The 19650-nt window shown below is 41.1% G+C and overlaps 1 protein-coding gene across 3 annotated transcripts in view; it reads right to left on the bottom strand.

Moving 5' to 3' along the window:
* Window positions 1-19650, bottom strand: part of LOC111586667 (dedicator of cytokinesis protein 3) — a 51854-nt gene that overhangs the window by 31044 nt on the left and 1160 nt on the right. For all 3 annotated transcript variants that reach the window (XM_023296439.3, XM_023296440.3, XM_023296441.3), the window contains exons 2-12: window positions 12969-13052; window positions 12114-12154; window positions 10090-10145; window positions 7016-7112; window positions 5320-5468; window positions 3368-3452; window positions 2000-2041; window positions 705-859; window positions 436-517; window positions 287-347; window positions 47-194 (exon numbers count right to left, since the gene is read on the bottom strand). In XM_023296439.3, the coding sequence (XP_023152207.2) occupies window positions 47-194; window positions 287-347; window positions 436-517; window positions 705-859; window positions 2000-2041; window positions 3368-3452; window positions 5320-5468; window positions 7016-7112; window positions 10090-10145; window positions 12114-12154; window positions 12969-13052 (1000 nt within the window). The remainder of the gene's footprint in view (window positions 1-46; window positions 195-286; window positions 348-435; window positions 518-704; window positions 860-1999; window positions 2042-3367; window positions 3453-5319; window positions 5469-7015; window positions 7113-10089; window positions 10146-12113; window positions 12155-12968; window positions 13053-19650) is intronic.

The following is a 19650-nucleotide window of genomic DNA, read 5'->3' as shown; positions in this document are numbered from 1 at the left end:
TTTTTAAAAAAAAGAAGAACAAGAACAGCTCTGTTGGTATACTCACGTATAAACTTTAAGCACAAAGTCTTTCTCCTCTTTAAGGTCTGTGATGGTGTGGAAAACATCACTCATGGCAAGTACAGCACAGCCATAAGGTCGTCTGTACTGCACATGAGGCGGGCCTTTCTTTGAGTCATTGAGCAGCATACGACCTGGAAACAAAAAGAGACAAATTGTGTGAAAAAGAAATGCAGATAAGTCATAATCATTACCAACATGTTTCTGCACATTGTACTTTATTTACCAGTTCTTATAACATGTGCAACAATGTACAGGTCCCTCTTCAAGTCTTTACTGCTTAGGTCCTGCAGAGGAATGGAAAATGTTTTTCAATTCAAATAAGAGTTGAAATATGGAATATTTGCATTCATGTCAAGAAGAAAAAAATCTCACCGTGAAGAGAGCACACAGACGATCAACCTTCTCTGGGTTCTTTGGTCCTCCATTTTTGTTCAGTTTCACCATGAACTTCTCACTGCAAAAGAAGCCAGTTCACAGTTTCAGAGTGTCTGTCAATCACAGAATGCCTCTGTCAATCTGCTGAACGGAGGTCGTGTGTATGCGAGTGTCTGTCTGTCTGTCTGTTTGTCCTCATACACATACACTATGTACTACAGGACCATTCAAGGCCGTTATGTGCACGCTGAGATTCCTCAACGTACCTGATCTGTTTGGCCTCGCGAGTGTCGTACAGGGAAAAGAAGACGTCTGCATCCTCGCTGATGCTGTTGTAAGTAAAGCTCTTCAGATTGATGAAGAGGTGGTGCGACACGGGGACACGGCAACCGTCGCCATGGCGCTGTCTCATGCTATCACCCTGGGAACGAGGAGGAAGAGAGTGACCGCTAACAAGGCGAAGGTGTACTGCGAGCGAGGCCAAATACCTGCCATTCTCTATATAGACACATTTATTTAACAGATCAATGGCGGGACTGTAACAGGTTAATAATTCATTGATATAGACTTTACAGTGTGTTTCATCCTGTAGCAAGGATATTGACAGTACACCCAGTAGACACATAATGTAATCCAAATAAAGAGATGATGTGATATAAAACTGGTGGTTTTGTTATTAAGAGCTGCAGAGATGGTGCATTCCTATAAGGAACACTACTGTATTTATGTAATATATAAAACTATAAGTATAAAAAACAAAAATGTTCAAGGATCATTTCCATCTCATAGGAAAAGTTAGATATTTTGGGAATTTGCCTGTTATATCTGTACATATCCATATCGAAATTCAAAATGCCTTGTAAATTGTCTTTATTGTAGTTTATTTTTAGTCTAATTGTAGTTTTGAATCTAGCTACTGTAACACGTCAATTTCCATATCTTATCTTATCTGTTTGTTTAATCTGCACAAAAGCTAAAATGTGCAAACAAAACATTGTGGCTCTACAGAACTCCCGTACTTGTAGGCAGATTTGTAGGCAGAGCGAAGCTATGCGTTTCCCCCTGTTGTCAGTTAATGCTAGGCTAAGCCAACTGGCTGCAGGTTCCATCTTTATATTTACTGCACGAACATGAGAGCAGCCTCAAGCTCAAGCATTTTTCCCAAAAGGTCTAACTGCTCTCTCATTATATATGAGCTCTTTCAACTGGTGTTCCCCCACAAATGAAATTCAGAGGACAAACTAATGAAAGTGGCCAACAAGTGCCATTTGTGCATGCGTCGGGGCATATGTGATCCCAGTGGGAATCAATCCTCACACCCTGGCACAACTGGTGAGAGGCTCTTATGGAGCATGACAGTGACACCAAGATCCCCCGAATTAAAGGCAACCAGTAGTAAAGAGTGTGAGTGTGATAGCCTTGGTAGCAGCAGCAACCCGACTTCAGGACACTCATTTGGTACAAAATGTTTGGAAAGGAGATGAAAAATGAGGGTTGAAGAGAGAGAGGCAGTATGAAAGGTTTGATTATTTCATAACAAACAGCTTTGAAATGACTCTACCTGGTTTGTGCTTTGCTGACCACAGTGTCTGCTGGATACGTGCTAAAAAAGAGTGAAGTTCAAAAGGAAAAGATGTTAGATCAGTCGGTTCATTCTTTACTCGTCCCACACAGCATTGAACTTATTTACCTTATAGCAGCTTCAGACACATGCTACCTGAGAGATACCTGGGTCGATGCTTCAAATCTGACAAAAATTTCACCTACGTACGCTGCAGAGCGGCTACACTACTGCTCCTGCAGCACTAAAACAAGCCCACATGAGGCAAAACGTGAGCATGTGGGAGGGAAGAGGACAAAGCCTGTATCACCCACACACACCACTCTCTGCTCAGCAGCCTAAAAGAACTCTTCTGCTCCCGTACCTGAAGAGGTGCCAAGGCCTTGTGCCCTGCCAAAGACAAGCTCACTTTCATCGACAGAGTCAGGAGGCTTTTTGGCAAGGAAGGTCTACGCTGTTGTTTCTGGACAGGGCATTTAGTGCACAAACATTCTGCGTGCAAAGCTGAGAAACATGGCAATGGGATAATGGGAGGCTGCAGGGCAGTTGGAGAGTGTTTTCATCAGCATATGGAGCTTCAGCTACTGACCAGAAAGGATCTCCCTCCCAGATAACAGTCTCCAGCAGCATTACATTAGATTTCATAACATCTGTGCTGTAATTGCATATTTCTAAAATTGGATCTGCCTCACTAAGTCTCTTCCCTCTCTCTCTCTCTGTGTGCATAGGCTTGGAAAGTCCCCACATCACTACAACTAAAACACATTTGAGACATTATTTATTTATGGAAATGTGTTTTCTAGTCTGGTTCGCAGTTTAAAGCAAGCAAGACTAAAATATGTAATTTATTTCAAAAGTAAATAGCAATAAAAATTTAATTTGTATGTACTTTCCCATAGCTTCACCTGGGCCTGTCACTGTGCATTACGTCTAGCAATCCCACTCGCTAGAGTCATGTGCATGCAGGAAAAGGGACACACTCAATATGGCGGCAGGATAAGCATAAAGGATGAAGTCACATGAGGCAGCTCCAACAGCTGAATCGTGTTGTCTCTTGTGAGTCACCTTCTTATGGATGATTTGATAATCGGTACATTCACACATCCATACACATCCAACAACACATTCCTATAAGCAAAAACCAGGCTGTGCAGCGACAAAAAGGCACACAGTAGGTAAAAAAGCTCCGAGTGTGCGAGTCAGTGAGTCACGGCTACAGATAGAGTTTATGCATGCTGCAGGGACATGTTTAATTGCATTTTATCATCCAAAGAATACACATTCATTTCATTAATTTATTCTACTTAATAATTCAAGAGATGCATTTGTACAGCATGAATTGGCTCAGAATAATCCCAGCCAACGTACCAGTTTGTAGAGCTCTGATATGCTGATCTGATCTGGATCCACCATTTCAAACTCCTTTCTGGGAACAAGGTCTAAGCCAAGGTGCCTGGTGAAACAGGGATTAGTGGTGTGAAAAAAAAGAAGAGTGGAAAAAAAGACAACTTTTCGTGAAAGTGAATCAAATGATTTGCGCCACACATGAAGTCTTTCTCACGTCAAGTTAGTTTTTAAAGCCCAGATAAAAAGGATTCCACAAATCTGTCTCTTTGTAATATGTCCAGAATAAAATCTTGGAAAAATCCTTTATAAATATGCCTTAATACATTTACTCAAGTAGTGCACTGAAGTATGATTTTGAGGTAGTTGTACCTTATGATTGCATGTTACTTTGTACTTTATAATGCTGCATTAAAAGGAAAATACTTTCATTTTAACTCCAATGCATTTATCTGACACTAGCTTATTACTTCCATTATATTAAGAGATGAATGAATACATTTATTTGCTTTTTGGTTGGGATGTAGATGAAAAATCTGACCTCTCTTTTCTGACTGTAACAGCCAGCAAGCAATGAATTAAATCAGTTCAGGTTAAATACTGAAAAGAGGAGCTAACAGCTGAGCCTGGCTCTGTCCAACAGTATCACAATCTATGTACCATCAAGTCTAAACTCAAACAAAAAGCCAAAATGTAAAAACAACAATGCAGGTTATGTGCTGCAGTAACTTCTTGGATTCTCCTCTGGTTGCCTGGCAACCATTCATTGTCATGAAATAGTGGTTGCTTTAAGATTTTACATATAAAGGATCCCTTTGACAAAAATCAGGGATTGCTGCGGATTCTGTAGCTTATTTTTCGTACATGAATCTCCATCAAACAACTAACTGCCAGATAAATGTAATGAGATTTGCAAATTAAGTATAATACATCCCTAAGAAATGTAGCAGAGTAAAATTTTTATGTAATAAGAATTGAAATACACAAGGAAAGTGCCTGCATTTCATTTGTTTGACGCTCTGCATGAACTGTATTCTGCATAAAAAACACAGAATTCAATATTCAGGCAGACGGTCAGTTTTTCATGGCTGCACCAACACATCCACACACATTTAGATTAGTACTGTGGATAATTTTATTCAAATAACTGTGTAAGACATTTCTGGCATGTGTGGAAACCCTGGGATCTTGTAGTGAAATGGGAACTTGTGGGTTTGAATGGTACTTAACCACTCAACATGAGTTTGTATTATAGAGAACCATTAAAGTCTATGGGAATGAGGAGGTTAAGCACAGCACTGAGTGAATGTTCTCAATTGCCATGTACCATTGGCTCATGTGCTCGTATATCAAACTGTAACTCTTCACTTTAGCTAAATTGTGCAGCCTCAGATCACGGAGCAGTATCTGCGCTGCTATGATCTTCTGACCATGAAATTAGATCACTACAGCTCTCAGGTCAGCATCCACCACAAGCATGGTGAAAATACTATGCTGTGTTTCGGGCTTCACTACTGAGTGTTTTTATATTTCGTTCATGCGTGATACACACTAATGTCAAACAACTAAGTAATGTAGCTCAAACTGAATGTGTGTGCACTTCTATGTGCAAGTGTGCATGGAATCTTATATTAAACTAACAGATGGTCCTTCCACATAAAGCTCTTCCTCAGCTGAACCGGAGCCCCACATCTTTATCTCTGATATGGATGCCTGTCACAGCTCAGTTGGATGCAGCTTGAAACTGGCAACAGTAAGAATATGGCTTTGCAGTTCCTCCAGGGGGATTTGCATTGACTTTAAGCTGCTTCAGATTCACTCATCTGCTAAATGACCATAAAATTACATCATAGCAATGCTGTTACACACCCACCGCTTCCAGAGAAATATTATGTTCCATGGTGGCCGTGCTTAGAAACAAACGTTTGTTTTAGAGAGAGCTTTCGGTTCGTGCACTCAGAACAAAAGCTACTCACTCATTGCCCCAGTCAAGCCGTACGGTGATGTGTCGCTTGATCTCGCGAGTCTGGTCCTGGGCAAGGTGGCCCTGGATCAGCTGCCGACGCAAGTCGATGAGCTCATTCATCACATGGCGCAGCTTATGGAACAGATCCACTTTGTGTTTCTGTTCAAGGAGCAAAGACACACTCAGCATTTATGCATAATATTAATGAAAGTCATCCCTCATATTATCTGTGACATTAATCATCTGTAAATGCATGCACAAAGCTTGACACTGAGTATAATAAGATCCTATATCTAGATGGGTCTAATCTCTTGTATCAGAATACTGTGATATATTTTACATTCAGTTAGAATCAGGTCTCTAATCAAACCCTCTGTGAGCCTGTAGAAGTAGCTCAACAATACATGTTGCAACTGAGATTTAAGCCCACCGGTTTCATTAATAAAATAAAAAAAAAATACATTTCCCTTATAAATCTGCTTTGACCTCATCACATTAATGAATTCCATCACTATTTCTCGTAGACCAAGGACAGCACTTTTAATTCAGGCATCTTCTGTTCTCCCTAATGTTATGACAAGCCCACATTACCACCCAGGTTTGTTTACATAAATGCAAAGATTAAGCGGCACCACAAAGCGCATGTAAATTTAATGAGGATAAACGCTGCATGTTCTCAAAGCCTGGTAGCTGCTGAAAAGAAAGATTTTTGTCAGGGTTGATGAGCCCTTTCGGACCTCTATTCTGCAGGGCTAATTACGTGCATTATAACAGATACACAGTTATGCTTAGGCCATTGCTCCCTGAAGTAATGCCATGAATTCTAATTGGCAACAATAAGGTGAAATGCATCAACATCAAGCCAATGCTACGTCCTATTATTATGGATACAACTGTGGCAACATGGCCCATATCACAGAGGGGGTGAGCACCAAAACCAGCGCTGTTAAATCAGCGCTTCATATTAGTCGAGCTTCAGAGGAAGTTACATCACCACACCAATGCCTCGGGCTGCTTAGTTGCTCAGAGCATGAGCAGTCCTCAGTGAGAGGTTATGTAAAAACTCGCTGCCAGCTCTGCAACATAGCCACTCAGCTCCTAACTCAAAACCCTACCAACCACTTCTGCCTGCCCCCTCGACACTTAGCAGGATTAAGGACGCTTTGGGTTTCCAGTAATCACTTTTGCCCGGCAAGTAAAAGCTGACTGAAGGTGGTGGATCTTAAGATGATGCAGAAACTACTAGAGTCAGGCCAAGATCAATCAATGGCTGAATGACACAGCATGAAATTGTATATGACAGGTCTGTAGGCCATTATCTGTGTCCAACCACCATTTCTGTTCCTACACAGATAGTATATGAAAATACAGGCTGACAGTCAGAATGACATGCTATGGGGAAAAATATCTAAACGAGCTGTCACTGTATGTTTGGACTATATTTCAGGCAAATCACTAGTCTTTCTGGCAAACCCGGTCGTACCAGGTGCAGAATTAAGTTCAGGGAAGAAAAGCAAACGGGAAGAGTGTGTATTCCATCATATTCCTTAGAGGAAGGCAAATGAAACAACAGCGGATGCAGCGTCTTTGCAAAAATTGTTGATCTTTAAACTCCCTTGGAAGTCTTGGTAATTTTAGATGCGCTCTCACATTTATTGCTTTTGTTTTCATATGAGTGCGATGTATTGTAATATACTGCTACTGACCACATAGAGCTGCTTCCACAAGACGCCCCATTCCTGCAGTGTGGAGGTGGTCTCCGTGATAATGGGGTCCTCCAGGGGCACCACCGTCTCACAGAGCCTATGGCCAAAAAAAAAAAAAAAAAAAAACATACACGAACGTGAGCTCAGTCCTCCAAGCATCGACATTATTGTCAATAGGATCAATGCCTAAAAACAATGACTCTATATCACATCCTGGTAATGTGAAGACTCCTCCTAGTGCTGCTGTGATTGCCTTTTTAGCAAAAAGAATTCAAACAATACAATGTATTTTATCATTATAAACTCTCTTGTGTTCTAAACATGCATGTGATTAAATAATTAACAGAGAATAATAAGAAGAAATGCCTCATTAACAGCAAATAATTAGTCTCACGGCAAATTATTTAGTGTTAATTAAAACATATTTGTAAGTCAGCCCCTAATAATGCATTCAAATCATCAAACATAATATATTTCTGTTGTTTGTGTAGTAGTACTTTCGCTACTTTTATTAATAAAAAAGTATCACAATCAGTATTGAAATTGGAGATCTTGGTATTATTTGCTATTAAATTAAAACCAGAATTTGTAGTTGAATCTGGTTTAGTTCACAGCTGAAGGGGGTCTTCTTACAGTTACTGGGCCTTATGCTATGCTAAGCTGGTCAGTAAATACCTCCCATTCATTATCTGTCTGTTTGTTAAAGCACAACATCTCATTTTTTAATTTCTAGACATGACTAACTAAAACCACAACACACGTCCTCTCCATGTGACGACATTCATAAGGAAACACAAAGGCAAAACAGATCTCTTGAGGCACTTTGGCTTTTGGCCTTCACCGCAAAGCATCGACTCTGACACTGTAAAATGTTTTTGGAACAATCCAAGCATCTCCATCCATTCCAAAAAGAGTCGGGGTGATTGTCTGTGGCGGGGATGCTTTGGGAGAACTACACAGACGCAGTAGGTGTGTCACCTCATTAACTCCATGAGACAGCAAAGCAGATTTCCCAAAGTGCAACTCCTGGAGCGAGAAACTGTAATAATGTCAATTTCCGAGTCTGCACTTTTAATTGTTTGAGTGCAAATGAGAGTCCTCCTGTTATGTGGTAACTCAAGTGGAGTATGTGATATAACAGCAAAGTCCCGGTCCACAGCGAGCCACAGATCCCAGCCTGCAGACAGAGCGTTACATCAGGCTGATGAAGAGCCCTGCCGCCTGTTTTTGTCTTCGTCTTTTTTCTGGACTGTGCAGCCATGGCCGGCTATTGTGACGAGATGGATGTAGATGACCGCTGTGTGCACAAGCATGTTTGCATGTATATATGTGTGTGTGTGTGTGTGCGTGTGTGTGTGCGTGCATGTCGGCAGCTGTCAGGTGGTAATTCTCTTGAAGATTGGATTGTCACTAATCAGTGGTGAGGCGAAATTAGATGGCAAAGGAGGGAGGGACACACATCCTCTGACACTGATCAGTTGATGAATCTGTATCACAATGCCTGTGTGATGAGAGAAGGAAAGCTCCAGCAACTCCACCGACGCTTGTAGGTCTGACCAGTAAGGAACACACATATCATCCTCCCATCATCTTCCAGTATGTCTCAATAAAGGTCTGATAGTGATGGATCTGCTGCTGATGTCATATAAAGCAGGCTGTCAGTATTTTGAGCTGCACTCCACTATGACCACATAAAACACTCTGTACTGCAATGACTCCAAATGCCTTTTTAACTCTCTGATTAATAATAAACAAATTTAGAGTTAGTGGCACAGATAAGGTTTATATGTGTGAGGTGTTCCTTCATTCTAGTGAGGCTGTTGGGTTTGCTTGACACTGGCTACAGAGCTGGGTGAGATGGATCCATCTATCTTTATAACGTTATGAGTACTTTTACACTGCAATGTTAAAGTATACAGAAATCTTGTACATTAGGTAGTAAAAATCTTTTCCAATTCCAATCCAATTATCACACAAGACGTTTAACTCACTGCCCGGAGGCCTCAAATACAAGCAGTGATATTAAAAGGGATCACTATAAAACCATTTTGAGCAAACCAAGCTGCTTAAAATTGCGTCCAAGAGAGGTTTTTTTGTTCCATATGACATGCATTGTGACAAAAATGATGCGTAAAACTTCTGAGTTTAAGTACTGGTCACGTGAGCTGAATGCAGAATTTGCAACTTCACAAATTAATCCACAGGAGACGTTAGTACAAATCCTGACACTGAATCAATGATAGTGGTAAAAACATTGCATGTTGAAGCTAAATCTTAGGTATTTGTCTTGTACATTAAAAATTCTTGACTTAAAAAGCAATATTACAGTTAAAGTTTGGGGAAAATAAACATTCTTGGTTGTCGCCTCTTATACTTTGAAGACTAAAACTGTGGAAGCATTTTGTTCACTGGACTCTTTAAATGAAAATAGTGTCCGGCACAAAGAAGTTGGCCTATAGAAGAAACTCCCAGTTTGTTCTGCTTGCACTCCATTGTTGCCACTGCTGCTGCTGCTAATGTACAACTGTATCAGTATCCTAAAATGGTTTACACAATTTGAGTCGGGAGGCTTTGTGCTTTCAAACGATGTATAATTTAGCTTTGCTAATGTGGTTCATGAGGACTGTGTGAGAGCAGTTTGATCAGATTTGTTTAACAGGACAGGCAACAGATGCAAAACACCACACAACTGTCGACACACTTTGAGGCAATTGCTGCTAAACGAAAACACAAACGCTGAAATCTCTTAAATGAAATAACCCGATCGCTTCTGACTTCGGCAGAAAACAGTCAGTTGAAGTAGAACCCCATCACCTAAAGCAGGAATGTGATTGAGAAAATAGGTTTTCACAGCCTTTAAACATGCTCAGTTTCAGCTGCAAAGCAAAGCTTGTCCAGATCCACACAATGGGGTGTACAGATTTTACATTTTGGAACAAGAAAGGTATCTGACAGAGAAAATACAATGAGATGAAGTTTCAGAATCAGTATCAAGACAGAAAAACACATTTCTGTGCATTCCTGCTTATAATGCTGCACATGTTCAAGTAAAAACACTGCATCATACAACTTACCCTCTGTTTGTCACTGTGGATTTCTTCAAGTGGACATAGCTGACTGGGAAAATACCCTGTGGACGGAGGAAGGAGGAGAGATGTTACTGGGTGTGACAGGATTACATTTTCTAATTCTCCTACACCACATGACCAAAATGTAGAGTACTGTATAATGTTTATGTTATTAGGCAGTCTAACCTAAACCACGCAGAGTGCTGTCGAGGTAAAAAAGGGGATTTTATAATTCTGCTGGCGACACATTATAAGCTAAAGTAAATGCAAGATCACACTTCCTTTATATATGTTGGGATGTTTTCCGCTGTGCGCAAACATTCACTGTGCAAATGTGAAGCGTGTACTGTTTTCACACACTGCAGAGACGAGAGGCAGAGCAATGTGCAGGATCCCCATTGTGGCTCAGCTTAGCAGGGGAAGGGCATGAGAGACTGAGTGGTGCCAGCTGCCCCCCTTGCAGTTCATCTTTCTTATTCTAATCTGCCAGATGTGAAGAATTGGCCACAGTGAGCACAACTAATTCTCTCAGTGCAGAGAGAGTATGGGGGCGAATGAATGTGGGCAGCAGAGTACATAACAAAATGGAGGGGTGTTAGTAGGAACTGTAAATAGCTGATGAGAGTAGAGAAGGACAGCATGTAGCCACTAACACCTACATTTACCAGGACTGGACAGCTTTTGTGCTTTTCTTTGAAACATTTCAGCAGCATCGCATAACACTTCAGCTCCTGACATTTCAGTTTAAAGCATGGATGCATAAAATAGCAAAAACTAACTGCTGCTTTCATATCTTAATGCTGGATCTGACATTTATGTCTCTGATTAAACTTTTCTTTGTATTATGGGTACACCAACTTTACATATTTTTTCTCCAACTTTGCACGATGGCTTTCCAAACTGCGTTACAGCAGTTCATCTGTGATAAACATGATTTAGTGCACAATCAGTTTTATGGGAGGTAAATATGCAATAACCATTTAATGATGTCTGTCAGCTGTGATGGTGTTGTACTGTTTGTGCACCTATAGTCTCTTTTTGATGAGCATTGTGCATAGGATTATTCATGCCTGGAGAGTTTCTAAATTAAGAGGATTTAGATTCAATACCTCCACCCTGCCTTGTGTCTGAGCTTTCTTTCTACCTGATCAAACTCTAAACAACACAAGTGCTATGGAATCTATCCTGCAGCATTCACAGAAGAAAGCACATTCTTAAGTGTTTTATATGTAACAATTAAAATGCCATTTTATGTTTTTAAAAACAGCTTGTTTTGGTATAATGACTAGCTTTCACATTAATAATTGCACCATCTGCTGGCTGAAAGAATTCTGGTCAAGAAGAAAAACAGAACAGCAGCAGTGCAGCAAGTGCCATGTTTAAAAGCAAACAGCGGTGGCATGTGATGCACACACACAATGTCACTATTGTTTCTTTGTCATTGTATACTCCGTGTTTTTATTCACTATTTGTAAACAACATCTTGAAGATGGCACCACTTTTCACACTTCTGAGCTCCAAAGTCAAAACAACTCGGTTAAAATGATGCCTTTATGAAAGCACCTCTAGAAATACAGGTCAGGAAATTTCTATTTTTGCCGAAATCAAAGCTCTGTTCAATACGTTAATCAGCCATTAAGGTCTTTGTTGTCTAGACAAAGTTATTTTTGGGATGCACATCTCTCACATCGCATTATCATTCACAAAAATGCACTGGTCTTTGATAAAGGCTTCATGCAGGGATCACATCGCATTGCAGGGCTGCCAGTTTTACAGACAGCTGGTGTGACACTTCATTTGTCTGGGAAATCTTAGTTAACCTGACTGGTTGCCTGATAATTTGTTTCGCTAACAGTCTTTGACAAATGCTGCCTTGTTAAAGTACACAAGAGGCACAGCAGTGATTATTAAAAGATTGTCCTTTGTGTGTTTCAAAGATTGTCATTGTTATTCACTCATTTGAAGACAGAACACTCTATAGAAATCCACACAATGTCAGAGCAGTCACTCATGTATTCTGGTATAATTACCTTGATAGAAGGCTTCTTGGTGGAAAAGCCTCTATACCAACCTAAAGAAAGGGCATAGTACACATGAGAAAACCTCACACTCACAGCGAAAGAAAGTATTGTATATCTGTCATTACACCATTTTATTGTGGTACTTAGCAACTTGGTATAAACAGTTTGAAGGTCATGTGTTAGTTTTAGGTGCAGACCACACTTCAGTCATTTTTACTTCTTGGTTGTAAGAGCAAATCATGCTGTTTTCACATGTAAATACTTATCAAACTTCAGCTAGTGTAGGTAAGCTGTGTTTCAGCAGGTCTTTCACGTAAGAACATCAGTAGAATTTTCACATAACAGCCTAAATGAAATGTTTAAAATATGTTTGTCTGCTTTGTTGACCATTAAATGCAAACCATGTCATTTTACATTTCTCCAGAAATAAGCAAATGCTCTTAAAAAGTGCAAATATCATGTAAAATGTGTATCAGAATATTGCCTCTGTATTTAATTGGCACAAAGACACATGAATCTCATTAGTAATCTTCTTAAGAATACATTAGTAAATGATGGGTCCGGACAACTAGGTATTAATGTTTTGTTTCACAGAATAAAGGTATAAATGCTGTTTCAAAGCTCTCTTCATGCTGTTCAGAATAAAGTTCTGATGGTGAAATAAGAAATTCTTTATTTAAACGGTCAAAAAGAAGTCAAATGCAAATACTGAATCTAAAAACATAGAATTCAACTCAACCCAAGTGGCTAAAATCCCAAAATTCCCAGACAGCATACTGAGCAGGACACTGAGCCTCTGAGTTAAAAATGACTTCCATTTTAAAGTCTGCATTGCCACAGAATAAAAGCTCTCACTGCTCTTACCTTCACTCTTCTCCAGAATCTGCACAGTTTCCCCAATCTCCAGGACCAGCGCCTGACATATTGACGATCGGAAGTTGCAGATCACTGTGATGTGAGAAAAAGAAAACAAAGGACAAAACTGATGAAAAGATATTTGACTATACAGCAGTGCTATGCGAGTATGAACTCGCAACAGAAATTATGGCTGATTAAGATCAGTGCTTTGCCTCATCTTTGTGCCCTCTCATTAAACAAGGTGCCTCCCCCGTCACTGTTGTGTCTCCATGCACCATGTGTTTCAGGGTCGTAGCAGGGCAGCTACAGCAGTTTTTAATAAGCTGTTTAATGCAAACATCTAAACACAATGTCACACAGGAACCACTGCTTAGTCAACTGTAAACAAGCTCCCACCCTGAAGTGGGTAGTCATTTTAATAGGCAATTAATTCTTAAGCGACCTGATTTTGTACAATGTTAAGTTAATTGAACTATCTCCCAAAATAGAGCCCACATAAACTGCTAAGTAATATGACTAAACGCTGATCTATCATAAGTCGGTATTAGTGTAAATCTTTTGTGCCACCTGCTCTTGCAGCAACATTCAGCCTTTGACCACACACAGTAACATCCTGTGACTCAAACGCTGATGACATGATTATTCTTTAGGGGATGGACGCCACAGTAAAGGCCTTAACAACTGCATCGCCTCCGGAGCCTGTTTTTATCTGTGCAGCGCCGCAGCTCGACAAGATGAGCCAAACAGGACACAGGCCTCAGTGAAGACAAACTTGTTTAATAACGACGGAGCTCCGCTGACGATTTTAAAAACCTACAAATGGTGGCCCTTCAAGGAGAGTTTTGGTGTGAATCATTATGCTAATGAACTAGCCAGGGGACCCAGTGAGGGGGAGGAAGAGAAGGAGGGGCTTCGGCTCGGCTCTGCTGCCTGTTGGAGGGTAACGAGTGCTCAGTTCCTGTGCTCGGGTAACTATGGTAACAGATCATCCACAAACTGGAGGGCTTTCTTCACTGTAACTGCTGCAGGGATCTGGGCATTTTAAAATGGCAAGCTTTTGGATGCTGCATTGCACCGGAGTTCAAATCAAGCGCACTGGGCATATATTAAAAGAAGAGAGATGGATGGACTTAAAGAGTGTCCTTGTCACCTTTTTCAGTCTGCCTTGGGCCCTTTTCCAGCCAGGGCTAAGTATTTCCTATTTGAGAGTCCTATTCTTTAATGGCCTCTATTTCATTTGAATTGCAAAACCTGCACTCACACCATTTGAAAACTCTTCAGCAGAGGCCACGTCAGAACAAGATGAGACTGTCATGTTTGAGAGAGCTGGGCACACCGCTCAGGCTCATATTTTCATAGTCCTCCCTCACAAAGACCTCCAAGCTGTGTAAACACGCAGTCACACACTCGTTTCATTGTGCCTAAAAGCTGCACCGCATTAGCATATCCTCAAAACACAACCAGCAAAAATCATCTTTAGACTTCAACATGTTGAACGTAGGATGTTGGAAGGACTGACGGGACAGGGAGTGGAAAATGTTGGCAAAAGCAAACATTTCTACTCAGCAACAATATATCAGTCCAGACTGTCCCTCTATTCAGTTGAATTCATGATCCACATGGCATCTGAAGGTTTGCTATTGTGTAACCAGTACCTCACTGGGAGGAATTATGGGGATTGAGCACAGGAGGAGACTCCTGCTGTCCTCCACTTTTGTCTTACTTCCATTCTTCCATGTATGACACACACATGTACACCGATCAGCCACAACATTAAAACCAATGACAGGTTAAGTGCATAACAGTGATAACTGTGTTACAATTCAATGTGCTGCTGGGAAACCTTGGGACCTGGCACTCACATGGATGGTACTTTGACATGTACCACCCTTAACATTGTTCCAAACCAAGTACACCACATGGCAACGGTATTCCCCAAAGGCAGAGGCTTTCCCCAGCAGGACAATATACCCTGACACACTGCAAAAATGACTCATGGTCTTGAGGAACATGACAAAAAGCCCTGGATTTGACCCAACCTCCAAACTCCACGGATCCCTAATCTGATCGAGCATCTGTGAGGTGCACCGGGACAAGCCTGATCCATGGAGGTTTCACCCCACAAGCCACAGGACCCAAAGGCCAAGGTCCCAGTGCCAGACACAGCAAGACGCCTGCTGAGATACAGTGTCCGTGGCATGATGAGTCAGAATCATTTTGGCAGCAAAAAAGTGACCTTTGCACTATTAGGAAGGCGGTTATAATGCTGTGTCTGATTGATCTATATCTACTTTTCCACTTAGCAATTAGTATTTTTTTAGGGCAGTTAAGTTTTCATCTGCAAATTGGCATGTTTCATTCTTCTGACTGGTCTCACACAGGTAAACTGATGAAGTATACTATTTTAAGAGCTGTTTGGGGATTTGTAAGTTCAATCCAGCCCTTGTTTCAAAACATTTAGCATGAAGCTCAAGTGAAAATTCAATATGAAGATCACAAAACACACTTCAGTCCAGCCTCCTTTAGAGATTCACTCAATTTGGGCTCCTGGATTGTCAGAACTTATATTCTTAAACGGTGACACCACAGACTGATATGAAGAGTCAAACTTACAGCAATATGATGTAAAGGACAAAAATTTAGGTGATGTTCAGTTGCAGGTAAAGCAAAGTGAATATGTAAAAAATGATTAATGTGCATATGGATGGATCATTCTTCCAAAGACTGTAAATACAGCAACTTCAGAAGTAATCCAAATAATTGAGTTTTAGACAGTTAATCAAGCAGTACTACTAGAAAAGCTAGATATTTACTGTGTATTATGAACTCAAAGCACACCACATCCTCTAGTGTCTGTACTAATTTGTTCTTCAAATCTGCCAAAAGTATCTACAGCCTGACAATTGTTTAAGCATCCAGTTTTCTGTGTTGGCGTGAAGTGAGAACACAAGCTGAGGTTGCTGCTCATGTATGGAAAGAAAGTAGCATTATTCTTTGGGTATATTATACAAAAAGTACCGATATTAGTTGACGCCATCTAAGGCGTCACACTGGCCGTCTATTACAGAGAATGTCCGTAAGCATTAGCCATGACAGTTCAAAATAAGCACTGGACAGAGATAGATAAAGTGGTGCTGAAATGTAAAATAAGACTTAAAATCATTTAGTCAGCCTGCGAGAGAATCAATAACGCTCTTCCTCTGTTGTGCCTTTATTTTCTAACTCACTGCTCCTCACCAGCAGTGCTGCCACCCATGGTGTGTAGGAAAAAAAAGCCTAATATAGCCTAACCAGAGCGGTCATGTCATGTGGAAACAGACTCAGTGCAGTTTTTTGTAATAGGGAGCCTATGAGTGAACACTAAAATCTTTGTTGATTGAATCCTGCAGTGATGCAGTTTAAAGGAGGCTTTTATGTGATGATTGTAGATAAATGTAGCGATCCACAGCCCTTCACAGTGTTAAAGGAGAGAATGGTGTCAAGATCATGGTCATGTATTGCAACAACACACTTGCATCACATTAGCAAACAGCGATGCTCAGGAGAGTTTTGAAAGTGTTCACATTTACTGTGCATTTGCTATTGTCAAAACTGCATGAACTAAAATCGTAACCAGTGACAACATATGCAGTACAGGAAGAAATATTTGTTTTCTTTAGAACGTCAGTCTACTTTTGTTTGAGTCTAACTTTTGACCTGCTTCCCTTCTCTACCTCTCACTTTCCTGTTTACTGTCACTCTGTTAACCTGCTCAGGTGAAATGAGAATTGTCAAGGCAGACGTGTCTATGTTCTATCGCTGTAATAAAATCTTCTTTTTTGTACAACAGAGGAGAAGCTTGTATTGCCTCCCAGTGTAAATCCTCACTATTATATACTGTCATGTCTTGAGAAATGTTTTACAGCTATATGCTTTATAGCGAAGCTTAAAACAGAGCGTGCATGGCCTGATGACCTTGCCTGAAAATGAATGATAGACACATACAACACCTAACAGTACAACAGCTCACAGGGGAGAAATATTCAGTGAAGAAGGGGGAGATGTCATCAAAAACCTGCCAGCACAACAGTAAACACTATTATGGCTTATAAATTGCCTGCTATATTTTTAAAACAGCTGAGTGCTAATGGCAGCACTGTACTGAGAAACCTTTTATCAAAGAGGACGCTGTGCTCTTCTAAACTGCAACTCCTAAGATGAGCTTGTTTTCTTGGCTTTTCTTTTAGTTTCACTCTCAATTATAACTCCTACAACTGAAGCAGAATTGCTTATTGAGGGCATCTTGAAAACCATTCCAGTAATGCAATGTGAGTATTCCGACCATGAAGGTCCTAAGCAGCCCCATCCCAGATAGAGACAAGTTGAAACTTACACAATGGTCTTTGGACTTCGCCCACTGAGTCATGTAGTTCAGCACGACTCGCTTACTGAGACACATTACTGCACGAAGGCTTGCTCACCAGGGGATTTCTTCCACAGAGGCAGAGGAGCATGGTTGATTCCAAATCAGTTACCCAGAAATCTAAGCTACCACTCAACTGCAGGGGTGTGTGTAACTAGATGATGACCTTATCAGAAAGGTCTTTTAAATGACTGAGCACACAACCGTCATACATGTAACACTACTTATTATTATTGTAATGGTTTACAAGTTCATTTAGGCACAATGCACTAAAGCACTAATGAACACTTAACATTAAACTCCCTGGTGCAGATGGGTTAAAATCATGTCTAAAACTGCAGAGAAATGCTGCTTTGGGGCAAATCTCTCTAATCCCACTATGAGTCGAACATATCATTTGTTCCGTCGTAAACACATTTGATCCTAGGACTGTCTATTTCAGATAATGGTGCCCCAGTCTGCTTGATTATTTCATCTGCTGCTGCAGTTTGTGTCTGAGTCGCGTCCATGTGGCCACAGATGAAGCCTTGTGATTCATTTCAGTCTCGGTCTCATGTGGGCAGGTACTGACTTACAGTCAGCACTCTTTCCAATGAAAGTGTAAAAATGTTGCTGCTTAGATGAGAAAAAACATCAGTGATTCATTAGCAAATAAGTCAATGAAAAAAAAAGTTCAACTTGTAGAATAAAAACCATTTTAACAGCAAATTACTGAGGATTTAAGAGTGAGCTAATTATCATTCAGACCATTTTTAATCTAATATTTCAAGTTTAAAGCCTCACAATTAGCTCATATTTTATTGTTTTGGTAATTTTACAGACTAATTATTAACCGAGAAGCCAGACAAGTGATTACTAGATTAACGCTCTGTAGAGTGGAGCTGTCCAGCACTGCTATAGTGGATTCAATCCAGGCCTTTTGTTGCGACTCTACGAGTGATTTGCAAACTAATATTTCTGCATGAATTAAACCAAATACAAAATAATGAACAGGTAGTGATTCTAAAGAAGCCATTAGGAAGTGGTCTTCAGCTGTTAGAGCCTGATCAGATAACACAAGTGAGGAAAAAGGCCTGGCTGCTTGCTGACACACCACAGCTCTGTTTCACATTGGATGATAAATGGATGAGAAACGAATCAAGGAAGATAGAAAAAACATACAAAATGGAGACATTAATAGCAGGCATGAGGCGGGAGGGGGGCTGAGAACAGGATGTGTGGGTCTGAACCACCGGTAAACACAGCAGCACAGCAGCGTGGGCTTCATCTACAGCGAAACACTGCATGTCAACATGTTATCAAGGCGAAGAACGAGTGATCTGAGCCGCTTTGTACAAGGTACAGTATGTTCTGTGGACGGAGGCGCATCTGCTCATTTCTCCGCAAAAAGATTTCAGCACCGCGGACAGCGTCATTCTCCACATTTCAGCACCGCGGACAGCGCCAGGGCACTCCGACTGATGCGGAGGCTGAACTGTTGCTTCACCGCACAAAAAAAAAAACCTCCCTCCTCCTCCTGCCTGCCTGCTGCCTCCCCCCCTCCCTGCTCCCCCCCTCCATGGATCTGCGCTTTATAGTAGGGGGGGGAAAGAACTGCAGTGATTCTACGATGAGATGAACACAAGAGGCGATGGGGATTACTACACATGAAGTGGTGATATTAAGGTGGACTGCCATCATCGGGAGGTGGGGGGTGAGCTCTCTCCTCTCTGCAGCCTGCAGTCTTTATGAAAACATAATGACGAATGCAATACCTCCAAACAAAGTGTATATGTGTGGGCGTGTGCATGTTGTCAGGAGGGGAGGAGGAGGAGGATGAGGAGGAAGAGGAGGAGGGGGGTATCATGTGCGAGCCAGCATGAGTAGCCCTGCAAGTATAACAAGCTGTAGAGCATCTGGACATGACTCATTCCCCCTAATGAACACCCACTATAATGTAATCATATACGCGATAGACACTTTTGCCGTGACTGTGGGACTCAGCAGTGGATTTATAAATCACCTTTTTTCTAATTGTGCCTCTTAAGGTTGTTCAAAAGATCGCTCATAAAAAAATAAAAAAGCTAATCTCGCACCCTTCCTCTTTCTCTACTGGGGTCAAAGTGTACACATGCACGTCACACGCATGTATGAGGAGGACAGTGTGGTTGTTCCAGCAGCTCCTGTTCGTTGCAGCAGTTTTTTTTCTTTTTTTGTCTACAGGTAGACTCCAGCTTCACTCCAGCCTACACCTGTTGGAGGGACGCAGTCACGATGCCCCCTCGTGGATTCAACACGAATCGCCTT

This window comes from Amphiprion ocellaris, chromosome 8 (genome assembly GCF_022539595.1).
Source record: "Amphiprion ocellaris isolate individual 3 ecotype Okinawa chromosome 8, ASM2253959v1, whole genome shotgun sequence".
Classification (NCBI taxonomy): domain Eukaryota; kingdom Metazoa; phylum Chordata; class Actinopteri; family Pomacentridae; genus Amphiprion; species Amphiprion ocellaris.
Note: the sequence above shows the minus strand (reverse complement) of the source record. Positions and strands in the feature narration are given on the sequence as shown.